Source organism: Pimephales promelas, chromosome 1, assembly GCF_988280905.1.
Source record: "Pimephales promelas chromosome 1, fPimPro1.hap1.1, whole genome shotgun sequence".
NCBI lineage: Eukaryota > Metazoa > Chordata > Actinopteri > Cypriniformes > Leuciscidae > Pimephales > Pimephales promelas.
In genome coordinates, this window is record NC_142769.1 from 50,525,130 (window position 1) to 50,541,904 (window position 16,775).

The window sequence follows — 16,775 nt, forward strand, 5'->3', positions numbered from 1 at the left end:
ATGTGTCGAGGTGATCATGTGACCAGCATCGGCCACGTGGACTATTTTATTGATGTCTTTATTACCTTTCTAGGTCTTGAAAGTTTAAATGACGTTTCTGGCTATGTGGGGTCAGAAGCTCTCAAATTTCAGCAAAAATATCGTAATATGTCTTCTGAAGATGAAGATGATTTGAGGGAACTAACCCTTTAAATGCTGGAGAATAATCCATCAGTTCTCAAATGAATGAATATCAGAACAGAAAAACACTTTCAGTTCATGTAGAATAAACTCTAGACATGTTTCAGTGTGTGATTTACATTGTGTTGAATGAATGGAAAAGCTTCATCTGTGTTTCTTCTGCTTTTAGTGCTGGTGTCCCTCCTTCTCTCTGGACGCACTGAAGATGAGATGGGTGATGATGCTGAAGGTACTGTATATGCATTATTACAATAACTCTGGGGACACACTTAACGACTAGCTGAAATAATCTAAGACTGAACTAAACACACTTACAGACTGCAGCAGATTTTAAACACCGACTGAAAGTAACTTCAGTCTCGGACGCAGCCCGTTTGGGCATGATCAGTCATAAGTATCAAATTACATTCATAATTGGCCTTACATTTAAGTGTGTACCCGGATTAAATTGTATTTACAGTGTTTAACCAATGTGGATTGTGTTTTTATTAGGGCTGTGCAAAAGTTAATTGCGATTAATCGCATCCAAAATAAAAGTCTGTGTTTACATAATATATTTGAGTGTGCTGTATATAATTATTTTGTATATATAAATACCTATGAATGCATGTATATATTTAAGAATTATTTGCGCTTAAATTCTGTATATATATATAAATACATAATCTATATTATATAAATATAAATATTTTATATAGGAATAACACATTTTCTTAAACATATACATGCATGTGTGTGTATTTATATATACAAAATAATTATATACAGCACACACAAATATACTATGTAAACACAGACTTTTATTTTGGATGCGATTAATCGCAATTAACTTTTGCACAGCCCTAGTTTTTATTTTTATTATTTTTTTATGTTTATTGTCTACATGGATCAGATCAGGACCCACATTTTGTCTCTTTGCTGATGTTTATTCCAAATATTGCAGTCACACATTTCCACACGGCATCATTCTTGTGTAGTTCCTCGTGCTGCTGAAACTGCTGTCTTGCAGTTGTATAGTTTAGTGCAAACACAATCTTGCCGTTGTATAGTTCAGTCAGACAATGATTTCCAAAGATCAAAATTATTGACTCTCTGTCATTAAGATCGTGTGCACCAATGCTAAGCTTTTATTCATTTAGTGTGAAGTTGAATCTTGCTGACTGTAAACAGCCTCATCTACCGGCCAAGGGTGCGTTTCCCAAAACCATAGTTGCTAACCTGTTGTAATCATATATATTTACTCTATAAGTTAAATTCATTTCAATCTTATGATATGAAATTTCCTATTAATGTTATTTACACACTCCTAGAAAAGATGTGTTAAAAATGACACAAGCCGTGTTAACTTCTTACTTGGGTCCGTTTTGGACCACGTGTTCATTATAACTCCTTTACTGTTAATGAGTTTAACACAGTAAATGTATCAGAAAGGTTATCACAACAATCTAAACATAATAGTTACACAAGTGCTGTCCTTGGTTACAAACATTGTATAAAAAAATAATAAAAAAAACATATCAAAAGCCATAAACAATATGTTAACATTTGACAAATTTATGTAAAGACATCGGTTTTTATTTTATCGCCAAAAAATGAAAGATAAAAAAAACGAATGAATAAAACTTAAATAAATAAATATTGAATACTTTATTGAATACTTGAACACTCTGAATACTTTCCGTACCCACCGTATGTATATATATACATGTGAATATATATATATATATATATATATATATATATATATATACATGTGAATATATATATATATATATATAACACAACATATTTTCTTTTGTCAAATCAACTTTATAATAATTTATTTAGTTGAGATAACGTATTATTTTGAGTTTCTGATGATTAAATTAATCTCCTTCATTGTATTAACTCACTTTTCCAGTTCAATCAACTTAAAATTTTAAGGCAACCAGGTTACTTACTTTTTAAGTTCATCAATATTTTTTACAGTATATATATATATATATACTGTATATAAAGCAGCAATTGGAACATACATGTGGGCTAACCTACAGTATATGTCAATGTTCTATTTAATTTTAACAATAAATGAAAACATTTTCAATGTAATCAACACAAGCAAACTAAATCTTTAATTTAATAGTCTATTTCTCACAGTTTTGAGTTCATGACAGTGATCTTGATTCTGAAATACTTTTTTCAATTTTAACACCAGCAGAGACAGAGTATCCAGAGCCGTCTCAGACAGTCACTCTCACATGTGACATACAGGGAGGAAAAGACATTCAGTGGACATACAGCTGGATTAAAGATGGTTCAGTCATCTCACACAGAACTGAGAGAGACTACGATATCGAATCTGTGTCTGATGGTGGTCCATACAGCTGTAATGCAACGAGATCATGGGACAGTGGTGGTTTTAAAGTAACTGTATCAGGTGAGTCTTCATATTCAACTGTTTTTAATGATAATTTAAAATCCATATTTGTGGTTCAACACTTTTCTTATGCTCTCCTCTATCAGCCACATCTGTTCTTACGACAGCAATTCACCTTTAGTCTTCATTCCCTCAGATGGAGAACTGATAATTGAATATACTCAGTATAAACTGTTTTCTGCTTATTTCTTTAAAGCCTCGTTTAGCTTTTTCGAATAGCTTTCATGCAGGGATGTTTTTTTAATGTAAAGGTCTGCAAAGTTTTAAAGATCAAAGTGCATAAATAAAGGTATTGTCTCCTAAAGAAATAGTCTGATTTGACACTTTAGTTCAGGGGTCAGGATCCTTTTTGACTAAAGAGCTATTGACTATTTTAGGATACTTTGCTCGTCCGTGTTTCACTCGAAGCGCTTACACAGAAATCATCCTGTCAGTAGCAGATTCAGTTCTCTTTCACAGCTTATTGCTTCTAATATTTCTATATTAATGACTTTGGACACTTCTGCTGACTGAAAGGATTGAATTTTTGGACTGGATTGTGGGACTGAAATGAAGTGCTTTTAATTGTGATTAGGATAATCTTGTAGTTAATGAGAAAACGCACTGGTAGCCAATGAAGTCTGCGTAAAATCGGAGTAATGTGGGAAGATTTCTTTATGTTTGTAAGGACCCTAGCTGTGGAAATCTGAATACCGTATTTCCTCAAATAAAACCGCTATTCAAATAAACGCCGGGGCTCTGATAGTGGCTGGGGGCGTGGTCAACACGGACAAATAAAGGCCGGTCTCAAATTAAGGCCGGGGGAAAATAATGTGGATAGGGACCGTAATCTCCTACGTGCCTTTCATATAATGTGCGTTCAAGTTCATCGTTATATACAGGTGCCGATAGATGGCAGTGGCTACATTGGATTTAACACACGTCTCATTTAGTGCTGGTGACGAACTTTTCTAGCTACAGTACTACGTCTGGGACTGCTGTATATTCTTAGGTTTCCAGAAATCAATTTTTTGTAGGACCAATCAGCGAATAGAGGGAGTGGCGGGGTTCGGGAAAAGTTTGATTTTCCAGCTCACTCCGCTAGTGGTGAATGAGTTAGCTAAGGCGAACGATAGGGATGCAAATCTGATAGTTGTTGTCGTCTCTCCTCTTGTTGCACTAACAGAGGCAAGTGAAGGATACAGGAAGGTTGGGAGTTTGTGCTGGGCAGCTCGGTGTGCACGATAACCGTGACATTTTGGACGGACGCTTTAGCCTGGTGTTCGTAAGCCCCGAGTCCTGGCCGCTAAACTGTTGTTGAAGATGCACTCAGGAGTCATCATGTCAGTAGCTCAGATTCCCAACAGTGAATTTAGTGATTCTTGTGATGAATATCTCACTTTGAGCCACTTTGTGTACTCGTGCAGGAGGTTGCTGTGTCAGTTTTACATGTAAATCATACAAATTGGTTGTCTTTAAAAAAAAAAAAAATTGTCATAAATAAAAATGTGAAAACGCATACTTTGAAGACCATAATTAGTCAAGGTAATTAAGAAACAATAATACGTAATATGAAAAATTGTTGTTTATTACAGATCTGCAGATAGAGACAGACTGATCATTCACTGTACAGCATTTGCGGCAGATCCGAAACGCCCGCAGCGGCGTCCGTGTATTTGTAATGATTACCTTAGACATTAGACATGCTGATTTTCAGCTAAGGACATTTTGAGCTACTGACAGATCATTATTCTGCAACACTTTTTCAATATTCACTTCTATGTTTTTCAGGAAAACCTGTAGTGAAGGTGACGCCAGATCAGCCTGTGTTCAGAGGAGAGAGAGTCACTCTCACATGTGACATACAGAGAGGAGGAAACATTCAGTGGAGATACAGCTGGATTAAAGATGGTTTAGTCATCCCACACACTGAGAGAGACTACAATATCACATCTGTGTCTGATGGCGGTCAATACAGCTGTGAAGCAACGAGATCAGACATCAGTGATGGAGTTACACTGACTGTTTTGGGTGAGTCTTCATATTCACATCTGTTTAATCATCATTTATTTAGTGCAATTAAACTCTGCATGTTTCTTACAATCGATTGCAAGCTCACATTCAGATTGTCCTCTGTTCGTGAGTGCAACATTCACATTTCAGAATACATCATTCATTGTGACTTTAAAGTCCCCGTGAACCGGAAGTTGCAAACGATTTTTCTCCAGTGCTGTGACGTATTTCCAAGTGAAACGGAATATTGAACAGAGGGCAGGGTTTTACTCTAGCGCTCCTCCTCTCCATCTCTCGCTCATAGCAAACTAACGGTTTGAGGGGAGTGGTTAAGCGTTTCCCCACCCAAACTGTGAAACCTACGTCATCAGAAAAAGAAACCGTTCCAGACCGGAAGTAACTTTTCAGATTTTGATTAAAGATTACTAAGGTAAAACATTTTTTTAATATATATTCACTTGCACGGATTAATTGTTCACCACAAGACTAGTAATATGGGCTAACAAAGTAAATAGGTTCAATTTTGATTTCACGGGGACTTTAAAATATAGATGTGAGTCTTGAGTTATAAACTCTATAAAGTCACTGAAGTTATGAAATGCATTTTTTCAGTTTCCAAATCGCTGATAACACAGTATCTGTCCTATTAAAAACACTTTATGCCCCTACTGGAGCCCCTGAGGCTGGCCCTCCCCTGAACTAGAGCATAATCGCGACTATTAGTAACTAACTAACTACAGCCTACAGTTTGCTAGCTAGCTATGCCTTTGTCATGGAAATGTGTCGGCTACTACCTGGATGACATCACTTACAAAACAGATTGGTGTCTTTATTTAAATTTCCAAAAAATGATCATATCAAGAAGAGGTGGATTCACTTTGTGAAGAGTTTCAAGAGGATTCACTTAGCGCTCAGCAAAATCTCCTCTCTAGCTATTTGTTTTCTATTCAATTAACATGGCCATTAAATGACTTTCCTGAGCTAAATGTGTTATGTGAAATAATTCTCCTGCTGTTATATTGACCTCTTTCCATGTTTTAAAAACAGTAATTGGTCAATATTATGTATACTTTCTAGCTGTACCTTACCCTTGCCTTTTGCAATGTGAAAATGATATAAAGAATGGACACAAATGAAAAACATGAATGAGTTTATTTGATGTCCTTCATTTATTTATTGTTGCCAAATGTACAGATCTTTTTATAGTTTCCTCGTTAGCTAACGTTAGCCTAGCTTGCCAAGCTATTTTCATAAATAATCTGTAAAATTGTTTGTACCTTCATCTGTGACTGGAGGCCACTGTCTAACATCATCAACCCAACAAGTTCAACGCTCAACGCTCGTCGGATTCGGCCACAAGTTCAGTATGAGTAACTCTACGGCTGCGTTAACATGTAATGTGAATTTACGCCGAGTTACAGGTCAGGGTCTATGGTCTAAACCCAGCTATAGGGGCAAACATACTGCACCGTTATCTAAACTGAGAGCGAGGTGTGTTCAGACACATTATTGGCTCGTTACTATTTTGAGGAACTGAAATCGGTCTTTGTCAGGTGACGTCACACTCGCGATTAACAAAGTGCATTATGGGCGTAGCCACCATTTGTACTGTATCGATGCTGAGGTGCTCTGTTGTTGGAGAATTGTTTTTTCATTCTTTTTTTCAAAATAAACCATCCTTAACATGACAAATAAATGATAAGTTGGCTTTGAGTAACTTTGTTATATCAACAGGCTGCACATAACTGGGTTAATGATTGTGATATAATGATTATGTTAAAACACAATCAGCACCATTGAATCACCTTATTTATCTGTTCATCTGGCTGTTATAACTTAAATACAGCTGCTAAACAAAATTTAAAGTTTATGTTGTGAGGGTCAAGAGCCCAACTAAAACAGATACTGATCTCCATAATGGTGACCTAAAATTCTAGTTTGTTAAACGTTACCTAGTTATGTGGAACCTGTTTACATAAAAAGGTTAATTAAAGTCAACATTTCATTTTTTGAGTGTAACATTGATCATGAAACTGTGATGCTGTTTTAATCAATATTTACTCATGTGTGTGTGTTAATACAGAGAGACCAAAACCTGTAGTGAAGGTGAAGCCAGATCAGCCTGTGTTCAGTGGAGAGAAAGTCACTCTCACATGTGACATACAGGGAGGAGGAAACATTCAGTGGAGATACAGCTGGATTAAAGATGGACACACTGTCTATCAATATACAACAACAACAACAGCAGATTACAGTTTCACAGCTGATGCGTCTCGCAGGGGTAAATACAGTTGTAGAGGAGAGAGATCAGACTCACACACAGACTTCAGTGATGGAGTTACACTGACTGTATCAGGTGAGTCTTCATATTCACATCTGTTTAATCATCATTTAATATCCATATTTCAACACTTATGATCTTCTGTATTAGCCACATCTGTTCTTATAAGCAATTCACATTATTGGCTCGTTATTTTGAGGAACTGAAATCGGTCTTTGTCAGGTGACGTCACACTCGCGATTCACGAAGTGCGTTATGGGCGTAGCCGCCATTTGTAAGGTATCGACATAAGGTATTCTGTTGTTTTTTTTCATTCTTTTTTTCAAAATAAACCATCCTTAACATGACACTATCATCATCATCATCATCATCATCATCATCATCATCATCATCAATACAGCAAACCTATATTTGCTGTTACTTACTTTACAGGATTTATTTACATTCCTAGTGAAGGATACAGTAACTTGGTGAAATGTCCGTGGGCTTTAAGAGGTTTAGGGGGGTGAGTGTAACGGAGGCCAGCTGGTAGTTGCTGTGCGAGTAAACTCACTCCCCGATCTCAATAGGCGCTCTAGCGACAGACTGTTTTTAATGCAATAAACCCTTTAAATGTTTATTTTAAGCTCATTTGTATTATCATGACTGTTATCATTATTAATAATAATAATTGTACATGCAGCTGCCACACACAAATCTAATTTAATTGCAATTACAATATTTTATCATTTTATTTATTATTATTTATCGCAAAACTGTGCAGCCCTTTTCTATGTCTCTATCCATGATATTGATCCTGCCGCATATGGGGTAAGCTGTAACATTTGCACTTCTGTCACTTTCAATCTAACTGTACGAAAATGGTAGGTCCTAGAAAAAAACATCATCACACACCTTCCACCACACCTAGAGATTGGCATGGGGTACTTTCCATAAGATCATCTTTCAGTGCAAATCTAACCAGCTATTAGGCTAACTGAAGTAAAACCATGCCGATCTCTAGGTGTGTGATGATGTGGGGATATTTTAATCCCAAAGGCCAAGGGAACTTTATCAGGATGCATATTATCCTGGATCCATGAAATAACTGGCTTTTAAAAATAAAAATCTGTGGGAATTTAACATAGGGGTGCCCTGACTTATGCACCCTGTATTTTAAGGAAAAATATTTATTTATTTATGATACATTATTCATTCACAAAGAAAATTGGTGTCCTTAAAGGTTGGAGTTTTCCTCATTTTTCTAATTAAGGCATTAAAATCAATATCCAAAAGATGATTTTTTTAATTCCTCTTTTTAGGCAACTTTAGCATGGGTGTCCAAACTTATTCACATCAGTGTATTGTTTTCTTGTGCTTCTGCAGTTTTGCGAGTTATTTACTTGTTATCTCTACTCTCGTAATCTCTTCAATGCTCACAGGCAGTAGAGATACCTCAAAAATGGCGCCGCGTTGACGTCACACACAACAAACCCACGTGTCTGACAACGACCGATTGGTGCGCAAATCCTCAACGTTCTACGTTTTCTCAAAATCGCGCCAGATCCAATAATGCGCCTGAACACACCTCGTTTTCAGACCAGCACACACATGGACAAACATGCATTTGCGATTTAAACAATGTGGCACAGGACGTGAAAATGAATAATCTACTGCATCATTGCTGAATCTGGCACAAAAAAACTGCATTGCACCGGGTGTGTGAGAGGGCACTGAGTGATAAATATAAAAGAGCTCAACACTGCATCACTGTTCACTTCCAGATAAACCGACTCTGACTGTAAAGCCCCAGAGTTCAGTGTTCACTGGAGACACAGTTACTCTCAGCTGTGACGTGGGAAGATCAACTGGATGGACGTTTCAGTGGAGGAAAGACTCAAACTGGGAATCCGGTGATGATGCAGGAACTAAAACTATCAGTTCTGTGAGAGTCTCTGATGGAGGAACATACGAGTGTAGAGCAGAGCGAGGAAACTCATATACAGACCCCAGTAAAGCAATACAGATAACAGTGAGAGGTAAGAGCTCTTTTACTTTGTAGATTTATTATTTATTTTTCAGTGAAAGAAACATGAAGTGTGTGTTTGCTCATTTCACAGAGAGACCCAAACCTGTAGTGAAGGTGGAGCCTGATGTCCGTGTGTTCAGAGGAGAGAGAGTCACTCTCACATGTGACATACAGGAGACAGGAGTCTGGACGTACAGCTGGTATAAAGATCAAGATAACCGCAGAAGAACAGACCAGATCTATATAATCACATCTGTGGATTCGTCTCATGCTGGTCTGTACAGATGTAGAGGAACTCAGACTGAAACCCCACAGTACTCAGAGATCAGTGATGGAGTTACACTGACAGTATCAGGTGAGTGTGTTCATCAGTTCATCACTTTAACCTGAAGACATTGTATATAGAAAGTTAGCTCAGATTTATTTTTCTTCATGATCTTTATCCTCCAGACATGTTCAGTTCATCCATGAGCTTCTGCTCTTCAGATTATCTGAGATGAATGAAACCGTCTGTGTAGCAAACAAGCCTTGAGACTTGATCATCTGTCCTCAGTCAGACTGAGATCAGGATAGAAATACAAGATGACAGTCACACACAGTGACCCAGCGCTCTTCGTATTTGTCCACATATTTAGTGTACAGCAGATCAGAACTGCTCGATTCACAGGTTATATTGTAATGCGATACACACCACAAAGGCACAGAAGAAGTAAGACGAGTATAAAGCTGAAAGCTAACACTTGTAATGCTACAAACCGGCCGCATTGCTGCATCCTGGACTTTCATGTATATCATGTATCCTTGCTTCTCATTCCTCTATTCATTATATAAAGCAATAAGAATTGTTAAACGGACAGACTATTATGAACCAACAAATAGATTATTTATTAATTTACAAGCTTTAAAATTTGTTGATTTAGTTGACCTTTATACTGCACAGACCATATTTAAAGCTTAAGAATTTACTTCCAAACTGTGTTCAGAGGCTGTTCGAAATAAGAGAAAGTCAGTATCAACTAAGAGGAATGTGTTTAAAAAAGTGAGAGCAAGAACTAATACAAAAAAAAAAATAGATGCATATCTGTTAAAGGACTAAACCTATGGAATAATTGTGACAAGGAATTAAAAGTGTTTAATTCGTTTCGGTTGAAGTCAGGCAGGAGACATGGTGAGGTACAAATAATGAAATCACTTTTATTTTATAAAATGACTCAAACTATCTCAAAAGACAACACCACATCCAACAAGGATCTTCAACTTAGGCAGCCCTGGAGACGACGTCACTCAACCCAAAGGGTCCTCTCTATTCTCCTAAAAAAGAAACAAAGAAAACCACTCACACACACACACTCTTAGCTGTCCATCGCATTCGATGATGACACTTGCTCCAGGGGTGGGGGTAGGAGGGGGGGTTGGGTTCAGCGACCTTGCCGCTGGTGCCACTTCTCGTGGGCATTGAGTCCGATCCTTGAGCCGCACACTCGTCCGCAGATGGAGCAAGGGAAACCAGATGCCAGGGGGGTGCCAGCCACCCACTGATGTCTCTTGATGCGCCTCTCGGATCGTCGGTCTTGGTTGGTTTGGTGTATTTGTGAGACTGCAGAGGCACAGGTGACCTGCCAAGCAGATCTGTCGAGTGCCAAAGATTCAAGCTGCATAAGGGGGATGTTCGCTCGCTTTAGGATGTCCCTGGTGTAGTCCTTATAGCGCCGCTTTTGCCCTCCAGCAGTCCGCTTTGCACCCATTAGTTGACCATAGAGGACCTGGCGGGGCAAGCGATGTTCAGGCATACGTATGGTGTGCCCGATCCAGCGCAGATGTTTTTGGCCACAGCTGCTTCCATACAGATCGAGCCAGTGTTACTTAGGATGACTGTATGGGGGATTCGATCTTCCCAGGACAAGCTGAGAATCTTCTGCAGGCAACGGATATGGAATGCCTCTAAGGTGGTGATGTGCTAGCGGTATGGGGCCCATGACTCTGCCCCGTAAAGCAGAGTGGTAAGACACACCGCATTGTAAACTGCAACCTTGGTACTAATCTTCAGGTTACGGTTTTCAAAAACCCTGCTGCGTAGGCGTCCAAAAGATGATGAGGCTTTATTTATCCGGGTGTGTATTTCTACATCAAGGGAGCAGCATGAGGACAGAGTGGAACCAAGGTAGGTGAAGTGGTCCACTGTTTTAAGTGGAACACCATTTATGTGAAAACTGGGGGATGTGGAAGCGGGGGTGGTGAGATGGAACATGACCTCGGTTTTTTGGGTGTTGACCTGTAGGCCAAAGGATTGGTACAGACTAGATATTGTGTTAAGGGCATTCTGCATAGAGTCCGGGCTGTGAGCTAAGACAGCACAGTCATCAGCATACTGAAGCTCACAGATTTTGCGTGTTGTTGTCTTTGTACGGGCCTGGAGCCGACGGATGTTGAAAAGGCTTCCGTCAAGTCTGTATTCCATATGGACACCGTCTTCATGTCCCATTACACGGTGGAAGAGGCAGGTGATGGCAGAGAGGAGGATATTAAAGAGCACTGGAGCCAAGACACAGCCTTGCTTCACCCCAACATTTACCTCGAAAGAATCTGATTGGAGTTCTCCCATAAGGACTCTGGCTTGCATCCCATCATGTAGCTGCTTTAGGATGGTGAGAAACTTGGGTGGAACCCCAAGTTTGGAGAGGTGTTTCCAGAGCAGTTCACGGTTGATGGTATCAAAAGCTTTGCTGAGGTCGATGAAGGCGACGTAAAGGTCTTTGTGCTGTTCTCGGCTCTTTTCCATCAGCTGCCTCAAGACAAAAACCATGTCTGTTGTGGATCTGGTTTTCCGGAAGCCACACTGGGTTTCCGGAAGCACCGTTTCCGAGATGTGCTCAACCAATCTGCTGAGCATGATCTTGGCCAGGACTTTCCCTGCGATGGATAGAAGAGATATCCCGCGGCTGTTGCCGCAGACTGCTCGATCTCCTTTCTGTTTGAAAATGACCACAATGTTGGCATCCTTCCAGTCTTGTGGGAGGGTCCCATGTTCCCAGATGTTTTGGATCAGGAGGTACAAGCGACGCGTGAGGATGTATCCTCCGTGTTTGAAAACCTCTGCAGGGATTCCATCGGGTCCAGGGCTTTTGTTGTTCTTCAGCCCTGCAATGGCTTGTCGGAGTTCTGAGTAGAGTGGTGGGGTGTCCAGGTGTATGGTGGGTGGCAGGTCTGGAAGATTATCCAGAATATGTAGGTCAACAGGGTTGATGTGGTTGAGGAGATTTTCAAAATGATTTGCCCAACGGGCAATGATCTCGTGGCGGTCCTTGAAGAGCTTGGCGCCATCAGCTGATCGGACTGGGGCAACTGCCCGCTTCCTGGGGCCGTACAGTGCTTTGATGGCATCATAAAAGCCTTGAATATTATTGCAATCTGCCAGGTTCTGGATTTCTTGTGCCTTTTGTACCCACCAGGTGTCCTCCATAGATCTGAGGGCTCGCTGGGTTGCTGTTCTTGCAGCAATGAAGGTGGCTTTAAGGGTGGGAGATCCGGGGCAGGACAGGAGAGCTTTGTGGGCCTCATGCTTGGTTTTTAGGAGTGATTGTATCTCAGCTGAGTTACAGTCAAACCAGTCCTGATGGTGTTTCCTTGATTGGCCTAGTGCCTCTGAGGCTGCGCTGTGAATAGCCTGGCACATAGCTGGCCAGTCGGTTGATTCCTCAGGGATCTTGTTGAGGTTTTCAGCAAGGAGCCGTCGGAGGTTGTCTTTGGTGGTGAGGCTATTCAGCGCTGTGCAGTTGAGTTTCTTGTTAGGAGCTGTCCTTGGGCCACGGGGGTGAATGCTCATGAGTAGTTTGGATCTGACCATGCGGTGGTCAGTCCAGCACTCAGCTCCGCGCATAACACGGGTGATGAGGACATTCTGTCTGTCCTTTTGACGGACAATCACATAGTCAAGAAGATGCCAGTGTTTTGAGCGGGGATGCTGCCAGGTGGTCTTAAGCCTGTTCTTCATCTGGAAGATGGTGTTAGTAATGACTAGCTGGTGCTCCGCACAGAGGGAGAGGAGTCTGAACCCGTTGTGGTTCATTTTTCCCACACCATGCTGGGCAATGACTTTGCTCCATACCAGGTGCTCCGTGCCCACTCTAGCATTGAAATCTCCCATGAGTATGAGCTTGTCTGTAGCCGGTATTTTCTGTAAGATGGCATCAAGAGCTCTTTAGAAATCCTCTTTGAGGTTGTGCTCAGCATCAAGTGTTGGAGCATATGCACTGATGAGAGTGGCGAAGCGTTCCTTTGCCAGGGGAATGCGCCATGTCATCAGTCTTTCATTGATGCCGATGGGGGATTCCGGAATGCACTGCAGCAGTTTAGACTTTACAGCAAAGCCAACTCCATGGTTACGGCGAGTGCCTTCGGGGACCCCCTTCCAGAAGAAGGTATACCCAGCACCAACCTCTGTCAGGGAGTCCTCCCCATGTAGTCTGGTCTCACTGAGCGCTGCTATGTTGATGTTATATCTTGCGAGCTCCAGGGCCACCAGTGCTGTCCTGCGATGGGGCCTATCAGGAGTTTCGGTCAGGTCCAGCAGTGAGCGAACGTTCCACGAAGCAATGCTTAACTTTTTTTTCACTTTGAGTTTTCGACCGCAAAGGGGGATGCTCCGACGGTTGCGGCTTACCGTCCGGAGTATGAGGAGCAGACAATTTTTGGACCACCTTTTCCAGGTCCTTCCCCATTCCAGGGGTGAGCAGTGTGGAGCTGCTCAGTCACAGTGGAAGCTGCCGAAAAGACGCACTGCTCCATCCTGCAGTCCTAACGACCATCACTCCATTGCCGCCTGTGTGCATGGTTTGGTTAGACACTCCCAGCCACATCCTTGGCCTGTGTCCACCTCCATATTTTAATTGTGAACCATATTTAACAGAAATGCATAAGTTGCCTTTGATTGCAGCTACACTCCCACCAAATCACTTGTGATTTCAACCAATGAACTATGTGTGAGTGATTACTGTAAGTTAAAGTTATGTTAGTCAGCTTCAAGTAATGTGACTGTCTTGTGGATAGGTCTCTCCAGATAGACTGGTTTGCTGAGTCTTTTTCCTTGGTCATCTAATGATGAGTTGCTGATGAGTAACTGGACCTTTCTCACACATCCATCTTCAGCTGGATACACAGTGGTGACTTTAGCCAGCTTCCATTCATTTCTGGATGCTGTATCGTCTTGTACAATTACTATATCATTGACTTTCGCATTTCTCTTTGTCTTGTGCCATTTCTGTCTTTGCTGTAAACTCAAAAGGTACTCCTTTTTCCATCTGTGCCAAAATTCATTGGCAAGGTATTGGACTCTACGCCATCTCTTGCGGAGATAGAGGTCTTCTTTTACGAAGTTTCCAGGTGGAGGCAAGATTATTGAGGACTTCATTGTCAGAAGTAAGTTGGGCGCAAGAGGCTGAGGACCTGTTGGGTCACTGAGTAAGTGTGCGGTCAAAGGTCGGCTGTTTATGATTGCCATCACTTCATAAAGATAGGTCCGTAAGGATTAACTGTCGAGTGTTCGAGATGACTGATCCAGGATGGATGTTAACACACTTCTGATTGTCCGGATCTGCCTTTCCCAAACTCCGCCCATATGGCTAGCAGAGGGAGGATTCATGACAAACTCACATCCTAGTTTTTTAAGGCATTCTTGATCCATTTCCTTTACTGCTTCCAGGAATTCACGCCTCGCTCCAACAAAATTGGTACCCTGATCTGATTGGAGTTGGCGAACATTTCCACGTATGGCAATGAAGGCACGAAGTGAGTTGATGAACGCATCGGTTGATAGATCATCAAGTAACTCTATGTGCACTGCACGAGAGCACATGCACGTGAACAATAGTCCATAACGTTTCAGCTCTTTTCGACCTTCTTTGATGTAAAATGGACCGAAACAATCCATCCCGCAATACGTGAAGGGAGGAGTTGTCTCCATTCTCTCACGTGGCAGGTCTGCCATTCTCTGTACTTCAGTGTGACGTCTAAACCTTCTGCACTTCACGCAGTGATAGATGACTGACACAGCTTGACTACATCCGAGGATCCATATGCCATTTGATCTCAACTCGTTTATGGTCATGCCACGCCCCTGATGTTGCACTTGCCTCTGATAGTGATCAATCAGTAACCTTGATATGTGGTTGTTCTTTGGTAATATGACTGGATGTTTGATGTGCGGATGCATGGCAGCATGTTCTAATCTACCTCCCACTCTAAGGATGCCCCTGTGGCCTAAGAAGGGATTGAGACGGTACAACCTACTGGTTTTGTCTTTGGTCATCTCCTTTTGTGACTTAAGATCATTGATCTCTTTGGAGAAGACTTCCCTTTGTACAATGAGCATGATGGTAAGCTCCGCATCCTGTCTTTCCTCAAGACTTGTGGCTTCATTGGTTCTCTGTATTGTACCCTTAAACTCCTTGAGAAATCTTTGAAGTCTGGCGATTGCTTTCACTAGTCTTGTCCAACTTGAAAACTTAAGAAAGCTATTAGAGAGCAAATCTGTTGTTGTTGAGGTCTGGTGCACAATGACTCTGCGAACTTCTGGATCCTTGGCATCAAGTTCTCTCACCTCAACATCACCGCTTGGAAGCTCTTCCCGCCAGAGAAACTCTGGACCACAAAACCAATTGGAAGCAATGAACTCTTTTGCCTTAAGCCCTCGCGACGCATGATCAGCGGGATTGTCTTCTGATGTCACGTATTTCCACTGGGTTGGTTTTGTGCTTTCCTTGATGCGCTGTATGCGGTTAGCTACGAAGACGTGAAACCGTTTTGCGTCATTATTAATGTATCCCAAGACGACGTTTGAATCTGTCCAGAAGAATTCTTGGGCGTCTTCAAACTCCAATTCTCCTCTGAGCATGTCACTTGTGCGTACTGCTACAACTGCTGCGGACAGCTCAAGTCTTGGCACCGTGGTTACCTTTGTGGGGGAAACTCTGGCCTTGGCCATGACTAGAACGCAGTGTATCTGTCCCGTTATGCTGATTGCTCTTAGATAAGTACAGACTCCATACCCTGTGACACTTGCGTCTGAAAAATGATGGACTTCATACTTGTGAACGGTCTTGAAATCTACTGGTAAATAGCATCGCTCAATCTTGACATTGGCTAAGTTCTGTAGATCCAGTAGCCAGGACTCCCACCGTGACCTCAGCTCATTTGACAGTGGCTCATCCCAGTCGATCTTCTCACGACACATTTGTTGAAGTATTTGTTTCCCAAGTAGGACAAAAGGTGCCACAAAGCCAAGTGGATCGAAGATTGAGGCTACTGTGGACAAAACTCCTCTTCGAGAGAGAGGGTGCTCATTCACAACTACTCGAAACTGGAAATGGTCTGAAGCGACACACCATTTGACGCCTAGAGCTCTTTCAATCTGTTGTTCGCCAAGAGCTAGGTCTTGTTTCATTACCGTCTCTGCACAGTCTTCCTTCGGGAGGGATGCTAATACTTGTTGGCTGTTTGAAATGAACTTATGAAGTCGCAACTTGCCTGTATTGCAGAGTTGTTTTGCTTCGTTTACCAACTGGATAGCCTCTTCTTCTGTGTGGACACTTATTAGGCCATCATCCACATAGAAGTTTCTCTCAATGAAACGAATTGTGGCTTCACTGAAAGAAGCTTGCCCTTGAGCTGCGATGTACTTGAGGCCGTAGTTTGCGCTGCCGGGTGAGGAAGCGGCTCCAAACAGATGGACACACATACGGTAGACGGAGGGGTTAGAGTATAAGTCTCCATTGTCCCACCACAGAAAGCGGAAGTAGTCTTGATCTTCTGGCTTGACGTGGAATTGGTGAAACATGCGTTCTATGTCGCACATCACCGCTACTTGACCCTTACGAAACCGGCATAGAACACCAACCAGGGTG

General features: G+C 41.6%; 2 protein-coding genes across 2 annotated transcripts in view; both read left to right on the top strand.

The window, feature by feature from the left end:
* LOC120461294 (basement membrane-specific heparan sulfate proteoglycan core protein) overlaps nt 1–16,775 on the top strand; it is a 182,836-nt gene that overhangs the window by 137,387 nt on the left and 28,674 nt on the right. The gene's annotated exons all lie outside the window — the stretch shown is intronic.
* On the top strand, nt 1,297–9,377 carry LOC148998533 (B-cell receptor CD22-like). Its single transcript, XM_089131855.1, has 7 exons — nt 1,297–1,369; nt 2,375–2,596; nt 4,367–4,606; nt 6,672–6,944; nt 8,633–8,887; nt 8,969–9,232; nt 9,328–9,377. Exons 1-7 carry the CDS (start codon nt 1,297–1,299, stop codon nt 9,375–9,377), a joined length of 1,377 nt encoding a protein of 458 aa, XP_088987981.1.

Bases quoted from the DNA above. Each gene is read 5' to 3' on its own strand.
- LOC148998533 (XM_089131855.1), top strand. From the start codon at position 1,297: ATGCTAAGCTTTTATTCATTTAGTGTGAAGTTGAATCTTGCTGACTGT. The intron at 6,945-8,632 runs GTGAGTCTTCAT...GTTCACTTCCAG, and splicing joins AGTTACACTGACTGTATCAG to ATAAACCGACTCTGACTGTA. The intron at 8,888-8,968 runs GTAAGAGCTCTT...CTCATTTCACAG, and splicing joins AATACAGATAACAGTGAGAG to AGAGACCCAAACCTGTAGTG.